Source organism: Cheilinus undulatus, linkage group 6 (assembly GCF_018320785.1).
Source record: "Cheilinus undulatus linkage group 6, ASM1832078v1, whole genome shotgun sequence".
NCBI classification, from domain to species: domain Eukaryota; kingdom Metazoa; phylum Chordata; class Actinopteri; order Labriformes; family Labridae; genus Cheilinus; species Cheilinus undulatus.
Window position 1 is genome coordinate 13,014,929 of NC_054870.1, and position 24,897 is coordinate 13,039,825.

The 24,897-nt window shown below is 39.6% G+C and overlaps 1 protein-coding gene across 2 annotated transcripts in view; it reads right to left on the reverse strand.

The window, feature by feature from the left end:
- The window catches only part of arfgef3 (ARFGEF family member 3), a 96,696-nt gene that overhangs the window by 41,216 nt on the left and 30,583 nt on the right, over positions 1-24,897 (reverse strand). For both annotated transcript variants that reach the window (XM_041789831.1, XM_041789829.1), the window contains exons 8-18: positions 22,286-22,370; positions 20,143-20,247; positions 19,576-19,700; positions 16,634-16,881; positions 15,353-15,465; positions 15,061-15,193; positions 14,297-14,880; positions 11,077-11,420; positions 4,727-4,893; positions 3,451-3,616; positions 3,093-3,200 (exon numbers count right to left, since the gene is read on the reverse strand). In XM_041789831.1, the coding sequence (XP_041645765.1) occupies positions 3,093-3,200; positions 3,451-3,616; positions 4,727-4,893; positions 11,077-11,420; positions 14,297-14,880; positions 15,061-15,193; positions 15,353-15,465; positions 16,634-16,881; positions 19,576-19,700; positions 20,143-20,247; positions 22,286-22,370 (2,178 nt within the window). The remainder of the gene's footprint in view (positions 1-3,092; positions 3,201-3,450; positions 3,617-4,726; positions 4,894-11,076; positions 11,421-14,296; positions 14,881-15,060; positions 15,194-15,352; positions 15,466-16,633; positions 16,882-19,575; positions 19,701-20,142; positions 20,248-22,285; positions 22,371-24,897) is intronic.

Here is a 24,897-nt window from a genome sequence, read left to right on the forward strand (position 1 = left end):
TTCCTGTAAGGATGCCAGAATAGCCTCCCAGAGCTGCTGTTTGGAGGTGACCTGCTGTCCCCCTTCGAAGAGCTTCCTGTTAAGGTTGCTTCACAGGTTCTCAATAGGGTTGAGGTCAAGGGATGATGGTCGCCACACCATGATGTTTTTCTCCCTCTATGCCCATAGCAGCCAAGGTCTCAGTGGGATTTTCTGCAGCATGGGATGGTGCGTTGTCTTGCATGAAAATGATTTTACTCCAGAAGGCATGGTTCTTCTTTTTATACCATGGCAGGAAATGGGCAGTCAGGAACTCCACATATTTTGCTGAGGTCATTTTGACACCTTCTGGCACCTTAAGGGGGCCTACCAACTCACTTTCTATTCCATCAAGAAACATACCTCCAACCCCTCCTTGCTGACATTGCTGCCTTGTTGGGACATGGTGGCTATCAACCAACCATCCAGAACTCCATCCACCACTTTTAACAGCTGCTCTCTTAATACCATGAATTTGCTGCTCAGAAACTTTCCTTAATAAGCCTTTATCTGAACAAACTCATCTGCACTCTGAATCACACACAAATCTTTTCACAGTGTGATGATTACTCTTAATTCTTCCTGAAATATTCAGTATTTTTATACCTTTCGCAAGATACTGCACTATTTCACGCTTTTCATCTGCAGAAAGATCTCTCTTTTTCCCATATTGCATAAAACCTGTGAGTTGCTTAATAATGTGGAACACCCTCCTTAAGTAGTTTCCCTTTAATAAGGCTCACCTGGCAAACTAAAAACCACACCTGTCTGAGATTAATGTTAGTGATGTAAACTGACAGGAGAAGCAGCACAATTGAAAACTTGAATTGAAAAACAAAAAATCACATGTTTGTTGAAATGGAACCGTATTTGCATAATAATTTGGAACCCAGTGTAAGGCAGTGAACTGTTTTTGTCCATGGCATACCTCATCTCAGGAGTGGAAAGTAACTCACTAAATTTATTCCAATTACTGTGAGTAGCTTTTTGTGCACTTGTTCTTTTTTGAGTAGTTTTAAAAACAGTAATTTTACTTTCACTCAAGTATATTCTACAGAAAGTATTTTATGTCACTACATTTTAAAAAGCAACAAGTACTGAGTAAAAAAATTACAACTAAAAGCCAAAACAAAAAAAAAAGCAATGTGTCAATGACACAGAAGTATGGTTTTCATTGCACGTGACGTTCAATAGCACACAAAAAGATATTGATTACTTATTTCCTAAAAATCTGTTTAATTTACTTTGGGTTAAGTCACATCCCATAATAAACAACCTGGTTGGAGATTCATATTCTCTTGTTGTTATTACTCAACAAGGTAAGATCATATTTTACTGGTCAAGCCCCTTGGGTAGCCAAAAGTTGCTTCTCAGTACTTGGTTCGTTGAGTAGACTTAGAATGATCTACTTTCTGATATAGAGTAGTATTTTTACTTCTACTTGAGCAAATTTTAACAAAAGTAACTGTGCTTTTACTTGAGTATGATAGTCATGTATCTTCTCCATCTCTGCCTAAGATCAGGCGAAAATCTTAAGGCACACCTTATTCATATTCATGCAAAACAGCCTCAGCAACAGTTGGTAGGAGCTTCACAAGGAGAGGACTGAGACTGGAGTCAGGTCCAGGAAGTGGACTACAAGTGTGGTGTTCTTAGTATTGTGCCCCTTGAACCATAGACAATGTCATGAGCATCTCACCTGGGCTAAGGAGGAAAAGAACTGAGCCTTTGCTCAGTGCTTCAAAGTCCTGTTTTCAAGATTAAGCTACATTTTGCCTTTCATTTGTACATCAAGGTCCCAGAGTCTGGGGGAAGATCAGAGAGGCTCAGAATCCAAGGTGCTTGAAGTCCAGTGTTTTCAGTTTCCATAGTTGGTCATGGTTTGGGGTGCCATGTCATCTGCTGTGAGGGTCCACTGTTCTTTATCATGTCCAGAGTTACCACTGTCAGCCATCTACCAGGAGATTTTAAAGAGCTTCATGCTTCCATCTGAACCCCATGGAGAATCTCCGGGGAAATGTCAGGAGGAAGATGAGAGACACCAGAGTCAACAATGTTAGTTGACGGCTGCTATCAGAGCAACCTGGGCTTCATAACACTCCAGCAGTGCCACAGACTGACTGGCTCCTTGCCATGCCACATAGATGGAATATTTTTTTATAAAAGGAGCTCCAATTTATTATTGAGTGCTTAAGTGAGCACAATCTTTCAGAAAGTCAACATTTCTTTATTATAAATCCTTGTTTTAGACAGATGTTTTGAAATATTTCTATATTCTGAAAAAGTGGATTTTTGATTTTTCTGAGCTGCAAACTTTAATCAAAATTTAAACTGAAGTCTTGAAATATTTCACTCAGTAATGATGAATCTAGAATAAGTTTTACTTCTTGAACTGATTCAAAGAAAAAATAGTTTTCTTTTATGATATTCTAATTTTTTGAGATACACCTGTATTTGAATACAATTTCATTACAGTATCTTTTGGTGTAGTTTCTATTTTCCATTTAGTGTATATTAGTCCAACTCAAATTCAGAAAGAAGAACTCTGTTTTTAGGATCTTTTTATAAGTTGTTACTGTTTCATTTTTTAAATGCTGGCTGCTCCAGGGTTAGATTATACTTTCACTGATGTTTTCATGGTTACAGACAAGAATATAAAACAGCCAAATATTCCTCTATTCATCTATTCTGACCTTGCTGTTTGTGTCCTTTAGTTTTCAAACATTACAAAAAAACAAGGTTGTAGTATTTGACCATGCAGCACTTCACTGGGACGCTTCACCTTCAGCACAGAGTCTGTGGAACATTTTCAGCTGATTAACACAGCAGCCATGCTGCAGCAGTTTCAGGGTGAGTGAACCCTATTTATAGAGGTTTACCTGGACTGATTTAGAGGCTCTGAGGCAAAAATAATATGCAATAAAACACAACGATATTCCCTGGGTGTCATTGTTTTCACTGCTGAAGTTATGCTACTGAATAATTCACAGAGAACAAATCAATCAGTCCATTCATCCATTCAAACATCATATCACTGAGAGTTTGGGAAAGTTTTATGCTGATTAGGAGCTAACCTGCCATCACAGTGTCACTGCCAGTCTTGTCATAGCTGAGTGGTGATTGGCTGGATGCCCTCCGGATCAGCTGTCCTCCAATTGCACTGCTGCCCAGACCGTCAATATCTGAAGGAGAGTGGAGAGAGGACAGGTATAAGACAAAGAGAAGAGGTTAACAGGGTTGTTGTAGAGCATGTCTGTGTAAATAATAATTTTTTTTCTGAAAAGCTCCACACAAAAATGGGTGAAACAATTGTAAAAAGTGGTAAAAAGGGGGCCATTTTCAGTAAAATACAGCCTCTAGTGAGTAACAGCTAGCAGCATGTAAGCTATATGAGAACATATTAGACATACTTGTCTGTGTGCGTGTGTGTACCTGTTAGCATGGTGATGAGCGGCAATGTGTGATCCTCAGGTGAACCCCAGTACCCAGCCTCACCCAGCAGGTTGCGCTCTAACACCTGGTGGTATAATTCCTCGATCCATGCCTGAGAAAGAACTACGAGGACTCCGCTGCTCTGGATCAGACGAACAAACTCCTTCTACAATAAGGAGACATCACATCAAAATCTAATGCATGAATCAAACAGTTGCTAAAAATTAGTAAAATTTTGTCACTTCTGCTATAAATCTTTACATTACTTTAACAGTCATACATTTCCAATGCTAGTTTTTACTTGTATGCTGATGACACTGTTATTTATTGCTACATTGAGACACATGTAAAGGACTCTTTCTGGTTGACTCAAGCGCCACCCCAAAATTTGGTTGGCTCTCTCCGCTTGGAAGAAAGTTTTGTCCTCCTCTCCTGAGAGGAGGATCAGGAGAGCCACATCCGTTAAGCCACATCCATTTCCTGAGAGGGGTGGAGTCAAGGGCGGAGTCAGACAGCCCAGTAACATTTAAAGCTACAGACACAGAGACATCTCTTCTGAGCAGGGCTAAAACAGAAGAGTTTTTAGGCAAGCAAAAATCCAATACTGGTGTTTTTTCAGAAAAAAACCTCACAGGCATGTTTTGGGAACCTCTGAGACCAATATAAACTTGTCTTAAAGGGTTAAAAAATGTGACCTTTAAAGGTGCTTGAGAAGTATTCACAACATTGTGGCTATGTAGACTAACAACTTCCTGCTCTGTGACAAGGATTAGTTGATCTGTGTCTGTAATTGTTCTGTCTGTTCTGGGGCCAGGACCCCTTTAGATGAGATTCTTAACCTCAAAGAGGTTCTCCTGTTTGAATAAATTTGAAAAAATAACTACAGAAAATTTTTTTCCGGTGTTTGATCTTGTCACTTACTGACAGAAGACCCTCATCCAGCTTTCTTTGAACAGTCAAATTTGTGTTTTGCAGTTGGTCTTTATAGAATTACACAAACAAGATATTTCTACATCATGATATGAAACACCTAATATGACACCTACCCATGGGAGCAATCTAAGGTGTTAAAAACATTTTATAGAAATAACCAGAAAAAAACATTCGTGTTACCAATGTTCTTGTCAGTGTACATTTCACTCTGTGTCATAGCCATCCTTAAATTTGTCATAGGAGCTTTAACTTGCTATCAATAATTTAATGTGCAAAAACTCCATTAGAAACCATGTCCTACTCTTCTTAACTGATTATGTGTGTGAAGCAGAACTTTGCTCACCAGGCTGAGGACAGGTGTGAGTGTCCGTCGTCTGTAGTAGTCACAGCAGCAAAGTTTGAGATTGAGCAGCAGAGCGTAGTACGACACCAAGTAGAGACCGTCAGCATTCATCAGAGCCTGACAGCTCAGAGTATCACCTGCCTCGAAACCTGGAGAGTGGATTCCACCTGGAGAGAAAGTGAGAGGGAGATTTTGAATTGTTAGAACTGAGCTTTAAAGGTAATATAAGTACTTTAAAATTGAGTCTGCTGATGAACATTGAACGACTGTGTATACAAGATTCTGAATAGCAATATATCAAAAATCAGATAAACCCTATGTAGATTTATTATTAAGTAATGAATGCCTAAAAAGAGAGTGAAGTCAACTCCCTCAGTGTTGTTCTCAGCTCTGTGTTCATGCTACCAGAATGGCCCTTTCTTCAGCTTATGTGCCAGTCAGAGGCACGGGTGTATAAAATCAAGCACCTAGCCATGCAGTCTCCATTAGCAAACATTTGTTAAACAGGTCATTCTGAAGAACTCAGTGACTTCAAGCGTGAAACTGTGACAGGATGCCATCTTTGCAATCACTTCATTGCAGTTCATGAAATTTCTCCTCGGCTGGATATTCCACAATTAACTCTAAGTGATATTATGAAAAAATGGAAGCATTTAGAAGCAACAGCAACTCAGATACGAAGGGGAAGAGCCCATAAGATCACAGACAGGGTTCAACAACTGCTAAGGTGCACGGTGTGTAAAAATCACCAATGCTCTGCTTATTCCAATACTGAAGAGTTCCCAGCTGACACCTGCAATAATGTAAGATCAAAACTTGTGCGGAAGGAGTTTCAGGCAATGGTTTTCCATGGCTGAGCAGCTGCATGCAAGTCTCACATCACCGAGTCCAATGAGAGTGTTGGACAGAGTGGTGTAAAACACCGACACTTGACTGCGGTGCAGTGGAAATGTGTTCTGTGGAGAGATGAATCACGCTTTTCTGTTTGGCAGTCAGATGGGCGAGTCTGGGCGAGAGCATTACCTGCCTGACTCCACTGTGTCAACTGTGAAGTTTGGTGAAGGAGGGATAATGGTAGGTAGCTGTTTTTCAGGGTTTGGATGAAAAACAATGTTAATGCTTCAGCATATCAAGACATTTTTGACAATGCTTCCAACTTTGTGGCAACCTTTGGGAGGAACTAGACCGGAGAATGTTAGCCAGGCCTTCTGGTCCAACATTTGTCCCTTTGTAAATGCTCTGCAGAATGAATGCGCAAAGATTTCCACAGAAAGACCTGTGGTAATACATCCAAGAAGAGTGGAGACTGTTATAGCTGCAAATGGGGGTAACTCCATATTAGAGTACATGTATTTTAATTAGGGCTGTCAAAATGAATGCATTAATGAGGATTAATCCATCATCATGATTAATCTGATTAAAAATTTTAAGGCAATTAACCCATCTACAGCGCAGAATGACTCAAAATCCCTGAAACGTCTCTGGCAATGCATTTCTGGCAGTTTGCCCAAGTAGGGTTACCGTTGAGCATGTGCAAATGGGCCATGGATCCGGTAGTGACCAACCAACTCGATATGGAAGAAGCTAAGCAGCAAGTTGGCCCTGCTAAGCAGCAAGTTGGGAAATATGAGTACAAAAAAACTCAGGACGGAACAGTCAACTGACATAAAGTATTATGCACATTCTGCAGGAAGGAGTTTTCTTTTCACTGAAGCACTTCCAGCTTAAAATACCACATTAACGTGAAGCATACCTTCATTCTGCTAGCACATCTATTTTTTTTATTTTTATTCAGGTGAAAAAAAATCCTACTGCCTCAGGTTATGTTCAAATACAGCTCTGTTGTTGTGTTTTTATGCACTTTTTTGATGTGCTTTTGTCATGTTGCCAAATTTAAAAGGGAGACTATGAATAAAAGTGAATATTTTTCATCAAATTGATCTGTATTGTTTCAAAATTTGACATTACCAGCTGCTTACTTGGTGCCAAACATGTCTGGCCCGGCTACATTTCTTGATTTAAAAATTTGGCCCAGTTGAATTTGTAATTGAATAGCTCTTGTATATATATTTCCCTTGTTTCTTGGGTCTATTTGCTTATGCAAAATGAAACACGATTAATGTAGATTAAAAATGAATGATTTTTAATCATGATTAATCAAAATGAATCCACAGCAACCCTGTGATTAATCTGATTGAAAATTTTAATTGTTTGACAGCACTAATTTGAATAAAATGTCACTACAGTCCCTGTTGGAGTAATGGTCAGGCGACTGAATACTTTTATCCATATAGTGGATTAGTACACAATGTTTGTGGATTGCTCCAGTAGATCTTGGCAGCAGGAAGTCACAAAACTGGCTGTAGTGGCTGCAGTACATCCTTGGGATTAAGTTAAGTCATTCACTCTGAGGAAGTGTCATTAGATCTGCTCAATGCTTTGAGTCAAGGAGAATCTGATGGTGACAAAGTTCTAAGACTGAGCAATAAAGTTAGATGTGATGGATCCTCATTTAGCAGTTATCCAGTTTTCTTTCTGTTGTTAATCGGGTGCTGTGGTTAAAAATGTATTAACACTTAAAAAACACATATTTTACTATTTTAAGACAAGTTTATATTGGTCTTAGAGGTCCCCAAAACATGCCTGTGAAGTTTGTGCTGAAAAAACAATCAAATTTGGGATTTTTTGCATGTCTAAACAACCCCTCTGTTTCAGCCCTGCTCAGAACAAGCTGTTTGAGTCTGTGGCTTTAAATGTTAATGAGCTGTTGGAATCCGCCCCTTACTCCACCCCTCACGGGAAATGGATGTGGTTAATGGATGTGGCTCTTCTGATCAGGAGAGGAGTGAGGAACTTTCTTCCAAGCAGGGAGGTCCAACCAAACCTGGGGGCCATGCTAACTTTTTCTGATTCTTGGGGGGATTGTGGACAGGCCAGGGGCACATATTTTTGTTAGAAAAGCCTGGAAAAGTGTATTTTGCATAATATGTGACCTTTAAAATATACTTTCTGGCAGTTTTGGGTGTATAGAGACCCCCCAGCAGACCTAGCATTGAGTGCTTAGTTTTCTCACTTGGGCACTGAATTTAATTCTGAATGTCTGAAACAATATTTCAATGGTCTGCACAGAAATAGACCCACCATCAACAGACTACTACCTAGGAGTTATTTTACCGTATTTACTTGTACCTCAATCTGTCATTTTTTGTTATTTTGTGTTATAGAAAAATCCTATTGGATAACCATTCATTAAACCATAGTCAAAAAATTAAACATTCAACAACAAATGGAGCCGTATGCAGCTGTAAACAAGAATTCCCTTTGTTGGAATATTACAGTTTGATAAATAATTGTCAATGGGGTTAAGGGACTTTGAAGAGAGCAAGTTGACAGCTGCCAGCGTATTTCTTACTAAATAAAGCTCATTTGATCTGAGAATGAAAAATAACTGGGACACAAAGAGTTTAATAGTGAAGGAGAAAGAAAATGAGAGTTCTGCAAGGAAGGGAGTGGGTGGTAAAGTAGAGAAAACTTGGTAGTGAGTGATAAAAGAAGGAAGGGGGAAAGACAGAATGAGGACAAATGAGGATAGGAGTGACAGAGAGGAAGAGAAGGAAGAACTGAAGACGAGGAAAAGAGAAACAGACATGAGACAGGTAGAAAGAGCTGATTGTTAAATGAAGAGTGTGAAGGTGAGGAGAGACAGAGGGATATAATCTGTTCGCTGATGAAGTCAAGTGTTAGAATCAGACCCTTCACTCCGGGGATTCACAGTCTCGAACAAAATTCATTAAGTCACTTAACCGCAGAGTTTAATTTGACTGGTAATTTTGCTCTGCAGATGTAAAAAACTCCCAGCAGGCTCACTGTGTTCACTGATGGATTATGGGTTGTGCCTCAGAGGCAAAACGTTTTATTAAACTGCTCCTGCTCTGGAGTGATGAAGTGAATATAGAGTATGGTTTAAACACCGTCAAATTATGTTTTCTAAAATCCTTGGACTCGCACATAATCAACCAGAAGAAATACTTTTATTTCAGAGGCAACAAAAGCCTGAAATGTTTCTCTTGATTATCCAGTGACTTATGTTTAACACACAAAAGTGAAGGGTAGTATCAGCTTCCACTTTGATTTTCCATTTTCCTATTGGTGCATTGTTTTTTTTGTTTTTGAATATCCTTTTGTCTTTAAAAGTGTTTTCACTGTGTTGGTTTATATCTTACATATGCTTGTAGAGCACGTTAGTCAACCTTTGTTGCTTTAAAAGTTGCTTTATAAATAAATTTGGTTTGGATTTTTGCGTGGAAGATGGTCCTTTAACATCTACGGGGATGATGCTGAGGATATTTTTATCTGTAGTGGTCAGTGCTATCCTGTTTGCTGTTCTGAGCTGGGGCAGAAGACTGAAGTTAGTTGACATCAACAGACCCTACAAACTGATCTGTAAGACCAGTGATGCTGTGGAGGTGTAGCTGGACTCTGACAAAAATGTCTGAGAGAAAGCTGCTGCTGAAGAATCATGGCACCTTGGACAATGCCTCCCACCCCCACCACAACATGCTGGCAAAACTCAGGAGTGACTCATTCACCCACAATGCACAACAGAGCACCAGAGGAGGTCTTTCTCACTGTACAACTCCTCCCTCTGAGTATCACACAGTCTGGTTCTGAACTTATCCACAGGGTCCGCCCCTGGAATATTTTAGAGTTACTGAAAACTATGTAGGGAAACCAATGACATGGAAGGCCTTGAGCTTGTCATCACTGCAGGTAATAAAGAAGCTGAAACAAAGGGAACTGCAGATAGCTGAGCGACATAAACACTGATGCAGTGGCTGGGACGAGGACGGGCCTGGGTGGAGCAGAGAGTTGTAGTGGACTTCAGTGAGTGGGTAAATCTACCTATGTTGAATTCTAAGATGAATTGGAACTGTATTTAACACAGGACCACATCATACAAAAAGGCATGGGCCGGTAAGGCTGACAGTGAGAACACCATCTTTCTTCAGGGCTACTCCAAAGAAACCATGATGGCTGAATTTTACTGCTTTATTGGTGGTTACAGTTGAGATCATCAGTTCATGAGGACTAATATTGGACAACTGGTAAGACTCAATTTTCTTTGTAATGCAGAGTTTTGAGGTGGCGTTTAGGTAACAGAGCACCTGTTAGTTAATGGTTTGGACGATTTGTTGGTGTTTTTGGTGGAGGATGGCGTTTGGCTGGTGTAAGCTGTTAGCTGTTATGGTAACAGCTAATGGGCCAACTTAGAGCTAAAGGAGCTAATGTGAAGCTAAGTGCTTATGTGTTAAACATAGGCAGAAATCAAGCAACTGACTACATGTTTGTAAGGAACAGCTCACAATTTTCATAAAGTGTTTTTAAACAACTTATACAAAGACAAATAAAAGACTGTCTTGTGTAAACAGGCAGGCTGTAATAACAGGGTAACAATTACTCTGGTGTACCATAAGGCTGGGTTTGTACTGTCTTGATCTTGGGTCATGTTTGGAAATAAAAATACGTCTCCAGCCTCATTTAAGCATAGACATGAAGCTACATCACATTGTCTATGTTTTTTGCGATATTGCTGTTAAATCCAGGTTATTGGTCACATGGCTATCTAAATCACAGGTTCAGTAGTTGTTCTAAATGGTCAGTTTTCTTGAGGACTGCTGGCCAGTTTGGCTGGAGACAAAAAAGTCCAGTGGAAACCCAGATATAGACACAGAAAATTGTGAGCTATGGATGATATGCAGTCTTTTTTATTATTACATTTCCTATTGTTATTGCGAAATTGATTAATGTTCTCATGGCATGCAGTCCTATTCCAGATTGAACATCACAGTGAGAAATTGTGATTGAAAATAGGCTCTTGATTTCATACAGAACTAAAAAAAAAAGAAGCTGTAATTAAGTTGGTTGCTACAATCTCATGTCTAACTTTAGGCTTTTTAGTGAGAGATGAGCAGTAAAAATCTATATATCATCATACAGTTCACTTGGCCTGCTCTAAATTTATGGATTCTCAGCAGTAAGATGTATTTACTGAAATATTTTGCAGTTTTTTGTTAAACTTCTCTCGTCCAGACTCCAAAGTCTCATTTAGGGACTTCAACAATAGCAGCAACTTTCCAGAGCTGATTAATAAAGGAGAAGGCAGCTGCACAGATCTCCACCCACAGCAAATATCCAGTGTTTGATTTGCTAACTTGCACTAAAACACACACACTGGACAAACACACACACGCAATCACAGAGTCTACAATCTCTCCAGGCTTCTCACAGGACAAAAAACCCAAACACATAAGCACATTAATCAACCCTCCCTCCCTCCCTCTGTCTCTCACCCGCTTGCAGTCCGGAGCAGAAAGTTGAGGAGAAATTCTGCAGTGACAGGTCCACTTCAGTAGCAGTAGCCAATCCCAGCAGTCGTGGCAGCAGAGCGGCGAGTGACTGGACAAACAGGCGTGCACTCTGCTGGTCGGCCTCTTGGTTGCGGAGCAGTTTGAGCGATAGGGCGGCGGTACGCAGGGAGCGGTGGCCACGAGGCGTCTGCTGCTCCTCGTCAGCCAGTGAGACATTATCAGAGCCGATGTCAGACACGTCGGAGCGCCCCGAGTCTTTCTCAGCAGCCATGGAGTACTGGTCACACGAGTCAAACTCTGTCCGGGACAAGTCCTGCTCCTCCATACTGATGGAACAAGAACAAACAAGGCCACCTTTGGTTTAAAACAGTGTCAAATTTGAACATGTTGATCTGATTTTTTTTTCACAGTTCTGCTCAGATTTTAACAGAAGACAAGTTAGAGTAAGATTCTTTTGCCTTTTTCACAAGACTGATTTTGATAATATCTTCTCTGTTTGATACACAAGAACAAAGCACTAAGAATCTTGAGTGCCATCACAGTATTTCAAAATTGTAACTTATTAATGTACTTATCTTATTACCATCTAAGGTGATTACTGGTGGGGAGATAATATAGCCGTCTGCCTTGTTACTGAAATGAGCAGTGCAGCAACAAACACTTTGATCAAGTGTTTTTCACCAATTTTCATAAAGGAAAAATTATGAAGTTTGAAAAAATGATATTGCCACTTTTTCAGATGCTTTAGGTTACCAACCTTGTAAAGCAGATGGATTGGCCAGACACTGTCATCAGGCAAATCTAACTTGAATGACTCAGTAGATACAGGTGGGGTTTTGTTGTACAGTAATGTAGCTTGGCTAGAATGCAGCTTTATTATAGCAGCAGTATTATCAGACCTCAACCACATTTCTTTATCAGAACAAGAGCAAAGAGCCACACAGATAGCTTCTCTTAGCAGAAAAGTTGTTTTCGCATGACTCCTGATTGGCTTCGGCATGGATTTCAGCAACCAATAAGCTCCACAGTTCAAATACTACAGCGGGGCTCGCCGTTGACTTTAGCTCTGGAGCTGCATGTCTACTACCATATTTTGTCTTGTCGTTCTGATTGACCCATCATGAAGTGATGGACAGAACTTTTACAAGTTAAGTCCTGCCCATCCTAAACCACACTCCTCTAGGAAACCAGATGAATGTGGAATAAATCATGCAGCGGATATATGAAACAGTATATCTTGCATTTCAGTTGTTTTAAGTTACCAAATAAAGGAGCATAGAAAGTTTTTTGGGCAATACTTAACCCAGAATTTTCCTGCTGGCCTGTATGTAAAAATTTTGAAATTAAATGAAATCAGGGAAAGAGCCAATGTGATGCGAAAACGCAGCAGGAAATAGTTGGAGCATACACTGCAAGCAGGCAGAAAGGGGTAATGATCCAGGAGTGAGCAGTAAGATTATATGAATAAAATGATGCTGATTCATAACATTTCTGCTGGAGAGTTTGTTCTTTTCAATGCTTTCACTGATACTGTTAATATGTCCAGTTATCACAGCATCTGTATAAAGTAAAAAAAAAAAAAAAAAAAACATAATAGCATTGGATGTTATTGCTTTATTTGCCTTTTTTACTTTTTGTAAAATATAATTTTGGGGGTTTTATTCATATTTTGATAGGACAGGTGAAGAGAGACAGGAAACATGAAAATAGAGAGTTGGAGAAGATATGCACAAAGAAGCGTCCTTCGTCTGCCATTTCTGTACCATTATTTTTGCATCACGGCCTGCCTGCTCATACAGCCCCCACCAACACATATGTGAACCAAATGGCAACCAACAGTACTTAAAAATGAAGCCATTGCATTCCTGCCATTGCCTGGTATAGTTAGTGCCTTTTATGAGCACACACAGTACAGGGTGGAACTTCTTTTTTTGAAATGTGTCTATTTTGGTTTAATCAAGGATACGGAGTTATGGAAAATTAGGGGTGTAGTTGATATAACTAGTAATGAGTTTCAAAATCCAGTACCAACATGGTACTGGTACCAACATATCTGATACCCACGGGACCGAATTGCAGCACAGGTACTTAATTTTGATTCCCAGCCACCCCAAATAAAAGGCAAGGTAGACATTATGGCTTGTGTTTGATTGATGAGTTAAGTTACACTGGGTTCCTTTTCTTATTCCATGTTCAACTGGTATCTTAGATATTTTTGCAAATCATTTACAATAGCCAGACAACTTTTATTTTCCCGCTGACTTTAAGTAGATTTTTTATCACTTAAAAGTATCGATTCAAGCACTGTTTAGGCACTGGCCCCATATAAAGATTTATATTGATTTAGCACCGGTATCAGAAAAAACCTAAACAATGCCTAACCCTAGATATAACTCCAAGCCAAAAGGATGTTGCGGTTTGAGAACAGGCTAAAGGTCTGCCTCATTTCCACCTCTTTGTCTTGTGACTAGGTTGATCTAAAGTTAGTCTGAGACAGTGTGTTCAATGTGGAGGCTGCTGAAGATCAGCTTCAAACCCCCCACCTTCAGTAACCACATCACTGATGTCACTCTGGCTTCATCTTATATTTTCTAAAATCTATGATGTAAACAGGCGAGTCAGCAATATTTATATAAAATCTGTACTAAAATTTCCAATAAATTTCCAGGATTATTTGGATGAAAAATGCTTGAAAAATGGATAATCAGTCACTTTTCTTCCCTTTGCCTTCAAGGCTTGGATCTTTGATTATAAGAGTATTTCAAAAACAGACAGCTGCTGCAAAACAGTAAAGTGGCAGACTGTTGTGAAAGAAATGTGACTCAAAGAGTGCAGATTTTGACATTTAAGGATAAGGTGAACTTGTGCTGTACGCACCAACAGGGTAAGCCATATGCTCTGAAAAACAGCAATAGAATGACTCTGAAAACAAGCTATATCTACGCTTTCAGCAAGAGAAAGTTTGAAGCTTCTGGCACCAGAAATTGATGAATACATCAACATTGTAACATCTTGCAAAATTATGGTGGGGGATCAATTCTGTTATATTTGTACTGTCAGCAGTGCACTGACAGAACAATTCAAGCTCGTCAGCACTTTTCAAGGCTGAAACATTACCTTTTGATAGCTGACACTAGATTAAAACACAAAAAGTTTAAAGTTAAAATTCTCCCCAAACACAGACATGCACACGTAGGCATACCTGAAGTTGCTCTCGCTGTATCGAGATCCTCCACCATGGTGCGACCTGGTCCTGGACTCCACTGACAGGAAGTTAGTAATGTCAGGGTAGACGAGCGCATGACTGCGCTGCACCACATCAGGAGGAACCACACCTCCTCTCTCTCCTACTCCTATTCTCAGTTTCTCTGCTCTCCCCTCGACCTCTACGGCTCCTCCGACCTGCTCCCGTTGGTTCCCCTGACTGACCTCAAGGCTCAGTTCATGTTTGCTCCCCTCTGGGCCTCCGCAGGATGAAGGTGAAGGGAGGTGTGCATCTTCCCCACACTCCTCAGGAGTGGTGTGACCCAGGCCAAGCTCCCCTACTTCCAGGTCCAGGGTGGTTTGGCCTGTTTCAGTTGTGATGCTAATGCTGATGTCGGGGCTCCGCTCGGTGGCCCCGCTGGTTGCCATGTTGGAGGAAGAGGAGCTAGGGTCCCAAGGGGCCTGCTCAGAGGACAGAATGTGTCTTTGCCACCTGAAGTCGGCCTCATTGATCTCCATGGACTCACGTGTCGACTCTGTTCCATCTTTGAGATCCTCTAGTCGTCTGAGGAGAAGCCGGGCCTAGGATACATAATTTTAGACTTTAAGGCATTTGGAGGATTATTTCATTCAAATTCACTCCATAATGTAATCTATCTTTAAAATCTGCATGGAACTTGTTCATCTGTTCTTTAAGAAAACAAAACTGAAGCACTGGGGTCCCTGTTCTAATGTTTATGATATCTTTTCTCAGTAGCCTACTTGCTCTGATTGGATGCCTCGTCCTTGCGACAGTTCATCCAGCGCCCCGAGCAGAGCACAGGCACAGGAGACCGAGGAGTAACACGCCTCGATGCCTCCCTTCATACAGGCCTCTGTCATCCCATCCATCACTCTGCAGGTATAGAAAGAAACGCAAAAACAAGAATTAGATGCTAACAGACAGCAAGCAAGACTAACATATAAGAGCATACACGTTTTTATAATTTAATAATTTCTACCTTTTCAACTTCTAAGAAATCATTGTAAGGAGCAAAAAAGAAGATTAACTCACAGTTTGAGCAGGTCCAGGTGGGACTTCCTCTTTGAGAAGGAGCGCTTCCTGGTTTCAGGCTCAGCCACACACGGACCGGCCAGGTCATACAGACGCTGAGGGCTGCCCAGAATCTGAAACACAAAGGGAAAGAGAGCACTTAATTTAACATTCATGTGATGTCTTATTTCCTCTTGACAATGCCACCCATAAGGGGGGGTGAAAGGGAGAGCTTTCTGGGGCCCAGCTGAAAACCATAATTGATGTTTTTCACCTGAATAACAATCATCCTTATCGAAGCAACAAATTATTTATTAATGTATTTAAGCTGTGGTATAAAGCCTTCTACAAAATGAAAACACCTTTTCTTAAAGCAGAATAAAAATGGGTTAAAAGTGGCAACAAAGTGTTTAAAGTGGGTCAAAACAGGTGAATATGGGTTAAAAATGGCAAAAATAAGTGTAAGAAAGAGTTAAATGCAGCTAAAATCTGCAAAAATTTGCATAAAAAAGTGGTGATAGAGGCAAAAATGGGGTAACAGAGGCAAAGTGGTTTAAATTTGCAAAAACGGCGGAAAAAGTGGCGGAAAAGGGTTAAAAAGTGGTTAAAATGTGCAAAACGAGGCAAATTGGGTAACAAATGTGCCAAATTGACAAAAAGTGGCAAATAAAAAGTAGTAAAAATTGGCTGCAAAAGTAGATAAAAAAGGTTAAAAAGTGTCACAAATAAATACCTTCAACAACAGACCCAGTAATAGTTTGACACACTTTTCCACTCCAAAATAATGTCACTGTTTGCCAGGATAGCTAGCACCAATGCTACTGATCAAGCACACAATGATATCATCAATAAATCACAACGGGGGAGGGCCCATTCTTCAAGTCTGTCAGGGGCACAGCCAAATCTGTGGGTGGGCCTGTCCCTTGAGCCCTTATTTAATTTGTGATGACAGAACGACTACATTCAGTTGAAAATAAAGTCTGTCCCTCTTCATATTTGTGTATCCCTCTCTTTAACTCAATCTTAGTCATGAAAGCTGTCATACAGTCCAAATCTGTTTAGATGAATTTTAGAGTCTTTTATGGTCATTTTAAGTCTGCATAAACTGCAGAAGATCTCAGTTCTATGGATCTATATTGCAAAGGTTGCTCCTTTAACGTGCAGTATATGGGACAGCAGAAATTACATGCATAGTTTGTTTGGAATGGAAAAAAAAATCACTGTCTTCCTGGGGGTAAACAATCAATCACAAATTCAAAAGTGCTTTATGAAATGGTGTGCCATGATGTCTTGTTCTCCCACCTCCTTCATGATGCGGATGGCCTCAGTGCGATGCTGAGGAGGCGGGTACAGCAAGATCCTGTGGTAAAGTGACTGAAGCACTGGTTTCATCGACTCCACACAGCTCACCAAACGAACAAGCTCTGCTGCAATGTAACACACAGTCCGCACTACAGGTGCAATCCTGGCGGGGGCGCTGGAGGAACAGCCGGACCCTCTACCTTGATCTAATACCCCACCACTGGAGGAGTCCAACTCCTGGCCGATTCCTGCCAAGGACAAAGACAAAAAAGGGGGTACGAAAGCTGAATATATAATATCGTGGACATTAAAAGGACATAAATTGTGCATTTTTTACCAGGAAGACAATCTCAAAGTCCATCCAAATTCAACTCCATTGTCCATCATTATGTGTAATACCTAACAGGAGGAGAGGAGGAGTTTCTTCTAAAGAGATTTATTACACTTGAAAGCAAATACCATCAATCATTTCAAAACTTTCATTAGTGAAAAGGATCTAGATATTGCAAAAGAAAAAAATACAGCTCTTTTTACGGTACTGGTTTTATTGAATTTTAAATCAATCACGGTCAGTGTAATTTGGCTTTTTTGACAACAGAGTCTTCTACATGCCTTTTAGCAAGCTGTAGTCCAGATTAAATGAGAGTTTTCTTCAACAGTGGCTTTCTCTTTGTCACTCTCCCATAAAGCTTTGACTGGTAACAAACCTGGGCAACAGTTGTTGTGTGCAGAGTCTCTCCCATCTCAGTAGCTGAAGCTTGTAACTCCTTCAGAGTAATCAAAGGTGTCTTGGTGACCTTTTTGACTAGTCTCCCTCTTCCACTGTCACTCATTTCATGAGGATGGCCTGATCTAGGCCATATTCCTTCCATTTCTTGATGATGAACTGAACTCTGGAGGGTGTTCAGTACAGTACACTTGGAAATTAATTTGTAGCCATCCAAAGACGTATTCCTTTCAATAACCTTTTCTCTGAGTTGTGTGGAGTGTTCTTTTGTCTTCATGGTGTAATGGTAGCCAGAAATACTGGTTAATGAGTGACTGGACCTTCCAGACACAGGTGTCTTTATACTACAATCAATTGGGGGGAGGGGGCCGAGTAAATATTTATTCTACATTACATATTACGTTACATAGTTTTGTTGACATTACTTTGTAGAAATTTCTTTCACTTTGACTTGAAAGAGATTTTTTTCTGTATTTTTTGTCAAGAAAGCCTAATTGTATTGACATTGATTTATAAAACCAATAAACAGATAAAACATCGAAGGTGGGATTTCTTTTTATAGTTTTTTAGTTTTATTTTATTATTATTTCATCGTGCCATACACCAAAGGAGGTGCCCAGCCCTCACAGGCTTACAAGACACTGAAATATAAAACAAATAAGAGCAATCAAGCGCAGATGAGAGCAACTCATCACAGTACTATCAGACAGGAACAAATCAAGTGTTAACAAAATGTTGCTTGTTAGCAATTAGACTTCACACTTATTATTAGACCGCAGCTTTAGTCAAATATAAAGTGTCCTCTTACGCTGTTGAAAAGCATTCAGCACAAATTGTGCGAGTTGAAACACTTTGTGAGTAAAAAATTTGAGTCTTTCTTCATCAGACATAGAAAACAAATCAGGACACTCTGCAGACATTTTACAGAAAAGCTGACACCTTAGATTGTGATACAGAGGACAACAGAATAAAAAGTGCGTTTCATTTTCAACTTCACCCAAATCACACAACACACACACTCGCTCTTCCTCAGGAACAGCATGGAAGCGACCTGTTTCCAGAGCAAGAGGAAGGACGCCACATCTGAGCTGAGCACAGTCAGATCTCTGAGCCTTAGTTAGGTTCAGAGTAACACAAAGCTCTGGACTCTAAACTCTTTAAACCAGGTTATAAGTTCTTAAATTAGGTTTACATAAAACTTCCTTAGCCCAATTTTGTTTATACTTCTCAGAAAGTATTGATTTGATTTGGTTTACATGACACCTTAATTTATTCTTATATATATATATATATACTGGAGACCAGCCTTATCAAATGTTTTTGCTACTTCTCTTGCCCAGGTGTAACTATTGGACATGTCCCAGTTAAATATTTTAGTCAGTCTGCTATCTGGCTTATTGATCAGTCTATTCCATAGCCACACCGTGTCACCCATATGTCTCACTGCACAAGGTTCCCAGCCCATATCACCGTTGAATGCAAGTTTTGGGGCATTTTTATGTATGCCTAGAAAGCAGCGAATAGCTCTATTCTGAACTGCTTCACATCTGGATGGACTACGGAAACCCCAAACCCCTGCACCATAGTCTAATATAGGGCAAACACAGGATGTATAAAGCTGTGTGTACGTTTTGTAACCAAGATCACATTGCATCCCAATGTAAGTAGGGATCTTAACAAAACACCCATAAATTACTCACATAACAGGAAAAAGAGAACAAAAAATATATACAGATGTGTGTCTGCTCAGAGCTTCTGTACAAATGGACACAGACTATAATCCCATAGGAATATCAAATGCCTATTTGGGTAAATCTGCTTGTTCTAGAGCTTTTACTACAGTTTCACATGCGGCACCTTTAACCGTTTATCAGGGATAAAAGGCTGGTTTATAAGCTACACACATTAGCTGCAAACATTGACATGATAATAAAGAATAAGCCATGATTAGAAGAGTTTGATCTATTCACTTTCTGCTTTGATTGCCAGATAAACTGCGACAAACAGCAGATACAACTACACTTCTTTTTCTTTAGCTACTTAAGTTGCTGAATTCAAACTACTGATGTTACCATTAAGAAAATAGTAAACTTCTAAACACCAAAGGTGGTTGATGTCATGAGTTTATATGTTCACAAAAACTTGCTAAAAGTAACCCTTGAATAATTCTGTAAGAAAAAGGCTATTCCTCCGTGTGTGCTGCAAATCCACTTACCTAGACTGAGTCTATCAGAGAGTCGGTCTCGGTCTGGTGTCCCTGTGAAGCCATGGTTGGAGGCAATGGTTTTGTCATTGACAGGATTTCCCATAATTGCCACAAGGGATGGACACAATTGCTTCCTGAAATGAGGAATAATTTTGTTCTCAAAGAAATATGAATACATTATGATGATGAATAGAGGAAAGCTTAAAGAGAGCCGAGAAATTTGGAGACAATAAAACAAAATTAAAAAAGTAAGCATAACAAAATTGAACCATTATTGAGGATAACTCTTAACATTTTTAACTTAAGGTCTTTTTATTTTTTGATTGTCAGATTTTAACATTATTGTCATTAAACAGTTCATGATTTGGTTAAAAAAAAAAAAAACAACAACTAATAAAATCCATGAGAGAGGGCAGAGTACACAGGATAAAATACCTAAAAATTCTGTATGATCAACTTCCCAATGATCATAACATATTCATACAATTTTCAGAGCTTAGCTGCTGTAAAATCGATTTTCTTTTTGGTTTTTTTTTTGCAGTTTTAGTAGGTTTGTCACCATGTTGCATGTCTTACCATACAAGGTCTGTGAAACCTCTGGACAGGTGCATTGTGGGAGGGCAGCTGCTGAGCATGGAGAGGATGCACTCCAGGTAGAGGAGCTGCAGGAGCTGGTTTCCACTGAAAGGTGAAAAGAAAAAAGACAGCCTGTGTTCATACCAAGTGAGTCAGGCCTCAAAATTAGTTTTAATGGACAACATTTCTGATAAACTTTGAATTGTGATTAACACATAATGCATGCACATTGTAAAAAAAAAAAGTAAAAAGAGGTAATTCATTGGATACAATTTCAGAAAAGAACATTATTTTTCAGTCATTCATTTCATCATTCTCTCTTTTAAATGTCACTTTGAAGAACCAGCGTAACTTCCAAATATCTTTTACTCATTTTTTGATTTAACTCTTTTAGACTCAGTTTTAACAATTCTTGTGTTGTTGAAACTTTTTTTGCTACTTATTTCTTTGAGCAAGCCACAAACTAAATCTAGAGCCTCGCTGAAATGCTTGGATGATATCAAAGTGGGATACTGGGTGATGAATACTGGGAACACAGAGAGAACTGGATGGGAAGAGAAAGCTCACAGCTGAGTGTAAGGAAGAACACTCCGGTCATTCACCAGAGCTAGTCCACACGCAAGTGTGTATTTTTAAAACCGGAGATTTTAAAAATACCCTCCTACGTGTTGACAAGGCCCGAGTGTGATTTAATCAGAGTGGTGGCAGGTGTGTGAGTGGCAGATTAGTCCTGATTGAGGCCAGGTGTGGTGAGCTTAAATTTACTCTTGGGTTTCAGCACTCAGTGCTGACTCATTATCTCACCATCAGAGAAAGTGAGAACATCTCCCTTTCCCTGTGTGGTTCTTGGATGTGAGTTTTTAAAAATAGTACTTATTTTTTAGTTAATTTTAGCTTATACATAATAATGGCTTTATTTTACTTATTTATTTAAACTCTGCTGTCCAAATGTGCATTTGCATACTCTGCTCTCTTCATATGTGCAACACTTCTGCTCTGCATCCAACAGTTTCTCTATGCAAGTACCTGGTTTTATGTCAGCATTGGTTAGCTGTACATGTCTTACATAACACAGTTAATGATTAGAAATGTGTAGCTCAACATTCAGTAGTTAGGCTGCAACAGCTGATCTGTGGAAAGAGGGCTGTTGTGAATGCATAATAATATACTGTATATATATATCTATATATAAAAAATGTTAAAATACATACATAGAGAAGGAAAAAAACCTGAAGTGCATGCATGTTGCTGATTGGAAAATGAGTATCAAAGTTTGTATAAGACACATGCAGGAAAGGTTCTCTGCAGAACACAGTGTGCACAAGACTGCATTTTTATGTAAACGGTTCCATATCTTTGTTTGTTTCTTTGTTTGTATGTGTACAAGATAACTCAAGAACGGAAAGTCAGAGCTTCACCAAACTTTCAGGGAATATTGGGATAGTAACAGGGAAGAATCACATAGATTTTGGTGATGATCCGTGCACCCGTTCGGTTTTTGTTGGACTTCGAAATTTTGAACACCATAGTAATCAATGGGAGCGTGAGTTCCTCGGTGTCGCTGCTTAGACGTGGGTCTGTCGCCTCAGACGGCCATTCTAGTTTGTATGTATTTTTAGAAATGGAAATTCAATGTGCATTTTCATTGCTGCAGCCATGCAGCACCTTCATGTTTTCCTTCAGAAACGTCTATAAATTTCAGTGCATCAAAGACTTTGCATATCCCATGTGAATGCACTGCACCAAACACTGACGTCAGGGGGTAACTCACAAATTATCAGAGGTCCACAGGTAAAACTAGTCCCAAGTGATTAGTGCTCTAGTCGTGATTTACAAACAGCTCAGCCAAAGTGGATCAAACGTAAGATTAGGAAAAAAAACACAGAATTGGAAAAATAAGACTTTCCCGTCACAATGAGCATCTTGTCTGAAACCAACCAGCACCAAAGATGATGGAGGGTTTATGCATTATTTTTTTCCCCTTACATTTGTGTTTACCAAAAAGCCAATTCTGATTTAAATTTTTGTATGGTTATTTATACTGGAGATTCCTGACATAGTGTGATTCTGGGACAAGAAGGGCAAGCCAAAACCTGACCCAATAAGGGATCAGTTAGATCATGTTAATAAAATTAAATGGTACCTGTCCACGGACTCCAACTTCTCACAGAAAACTGTCAGAACGGTCACCACATCTTCACACAGAGCCTGGCTGGTTGGGGAAATATCTGCAAAAACACATAATAACAAGGTTAATTCATGGCACCTATTTTATCTTTATTCAATATGTACATGAAGTGATAAAAACCTCATTACTTTTTCTCCTTTCCTAGCGCCTGATTTTTGTGTAATAAATAAAATAAATCAGTACCTTCTCTATAAACCTGTTGGCTCTCTGCCTGCAAAGGCATCCATCTCACATGTTTATGTGAGGCCATGTTTGTGTGTCACTGCAGTATCTTAATGTTGATGATGATTACATTTGTATTACAGTACTCACAGAATTATTACACGTAAAATATTAAAGGTCTGCAACCATGGGTGGCTTCATTTAACACCCATAGACCGCTGTGTTCTCTAGGTGATACTAATGTTTACATAATCATGTTGAAATTGACCTGAAAAACTGAAATAGGTAGTGCATAGCTTACATAACTGCATTACCGAGAGCATGTAATGACAGTTAGGAAACAAAGCACTGCACACATAAAAAACCTGATGGATGCAAAATAAATGAAGAGAAAGCCATGAGCAAATTTCAATGAGTCTAGATTTTCCAAATAAGGGACATAGTTGTTTGAGAAAAAGCAGTCCTTTAGAAAATTAAATGAACAACTCTTCAACAATTCTTTTGAGGTTTAAAACCTCCAAACAGCTTCTCAGGCTGATCTCCACTGTCAGACAAACTGGACTCATTTTTCAGCTGTCTGAGCTGCACTCTCTCAGTCTCTGCTGTAGCCAAGCCATGAAACGACTTGGGAGATTGTGCCCGTTACACCACTGTGTGCTTTCCAAATTCATGACTAATCAAATCTACAAGGCTTGTTAAGAATTTCTGTTAAAAAAAAGAAAAAAAAAAAAAAAGGAGTGTGAATTTGTCACACTAACTGTTCCCTTGAAGATGCCTATCTTTAGTGCTGGTACTAGCACACCACTCATTTAGGCATGCTAGTGCAGTTTGATGCAGCATAATATGACAAGTCTTCCTTAAATGATTCATATGTTGCTCATTTTTGTTAACACTACAACCACCAGCAGGTAAAATTTACCCAAGGCTGTTTGTCAATTGTGTGTAGCCAGAACAACCTGGAGCTAAATGCTCTGAAGACAGTGGAGACGGTCGTAGATTTCAGGAAGGACACTGCTGCCCATGCCCCCATAACCCTCTGGTGACTCCCCAGTTTCCACTGTGGACTCTTTTCTGCTTCCGGGGGACTCTCATCAGCCAGGACCTCAAGTGGGTCCACATCAGCTCCCTCATCAAAAACAGAGGATGTACTTCCTGCAGCAGCTGAAGAAAATCAACCTGCTAGAGACAATGATGATGGTGCACTTCTACGCCGCCATTATTGAGTCCATTCTCACTTCATCCATCACATTCTTGTATGCTGCAGCCATGGCGAGGGACAGGAACAGGCTGCAGCATATCATCGGCTCTGTAGAGACTGTGATTGGATGCCATCTCTCCATGACTAGTATGCCTCCAACACTCTAAGGCGTGCAGGTAAAATTGAGGCCCCAGCAGGAGGCTGAGGTCCATCAGGACCAAAACCTCCCACCACAAGAACATTTTCTTCCCCCTGTTATACAGACTTTATATGTTACATTAACACTCACAGGACTTTATCTCTTCTGTTTACAGCTGCGCAGCATGTGTTTGGAAAAATAGCACTAAAACCTTGTATATTTGCAGTTTCTCATTTTTTGCACCTTTGTACTCTGTGATGTACATATTGTATCCTTTATTTTTATTTCACTACAATATTTTTTCGAACAAGTTATTCAAGTCTAACCCCTTAATATTTTATTTTACTTCTTATTATTTTCATTCTCCCTGTCTGTTATTTGTACCAAACACCAAGTCAGATTCCTCGTATGTGAAAATGTACTTGGCATTAAAACCCAATTCTGATAAGAAAGCATTAATTTTCTCAGTTTTGTCTCATTGAAGTAGATAAACAATAGATGTGCCTTCTATCTTTCTGATAGTCTTTTCTGATCTTTTCTGAGAAGTTATTCTGTAAAGAAATCAGAACTATGCTAACACCTTTGCACAGAAATGAAGGAAGATTCAGGTTTTTTCTGACACTGCGTGTACCTGCTCTGTGGCCCTTCACAACCTCCATCCTCCCTTACTGTTTAACTTAACAGTCAGAAAATATGTTTTATCAGTCTCTCAATGTGTCTTAAAACTACAAGAATTATTGTTTGTGTTTCCTAGTGGCGTTCGTCACTTTCAGGGGTTGGCTTCCCTGGGTTGGCTTACTTAAACTTTCGTGGTCTGGATTTATTTCGTTGGGGAACTAGTTAACAGTTGCAGCCAGACAGCTGAGGACAATCCATTGCCATCCACTGAGATGCATAAGACAGGCAATTCTGTGAGTATTTTATGTTATCAAAGAGATTTTAGACAATATATTTTATAAAGCATTATAAGGATATGTTTGTGTAATTTATAGTTTTGTTTCAGAGACTCGGTTACTTTGTAACATAGCAAACACTGAATGTGTTTATATATTTATTTGCAGTTTTCAC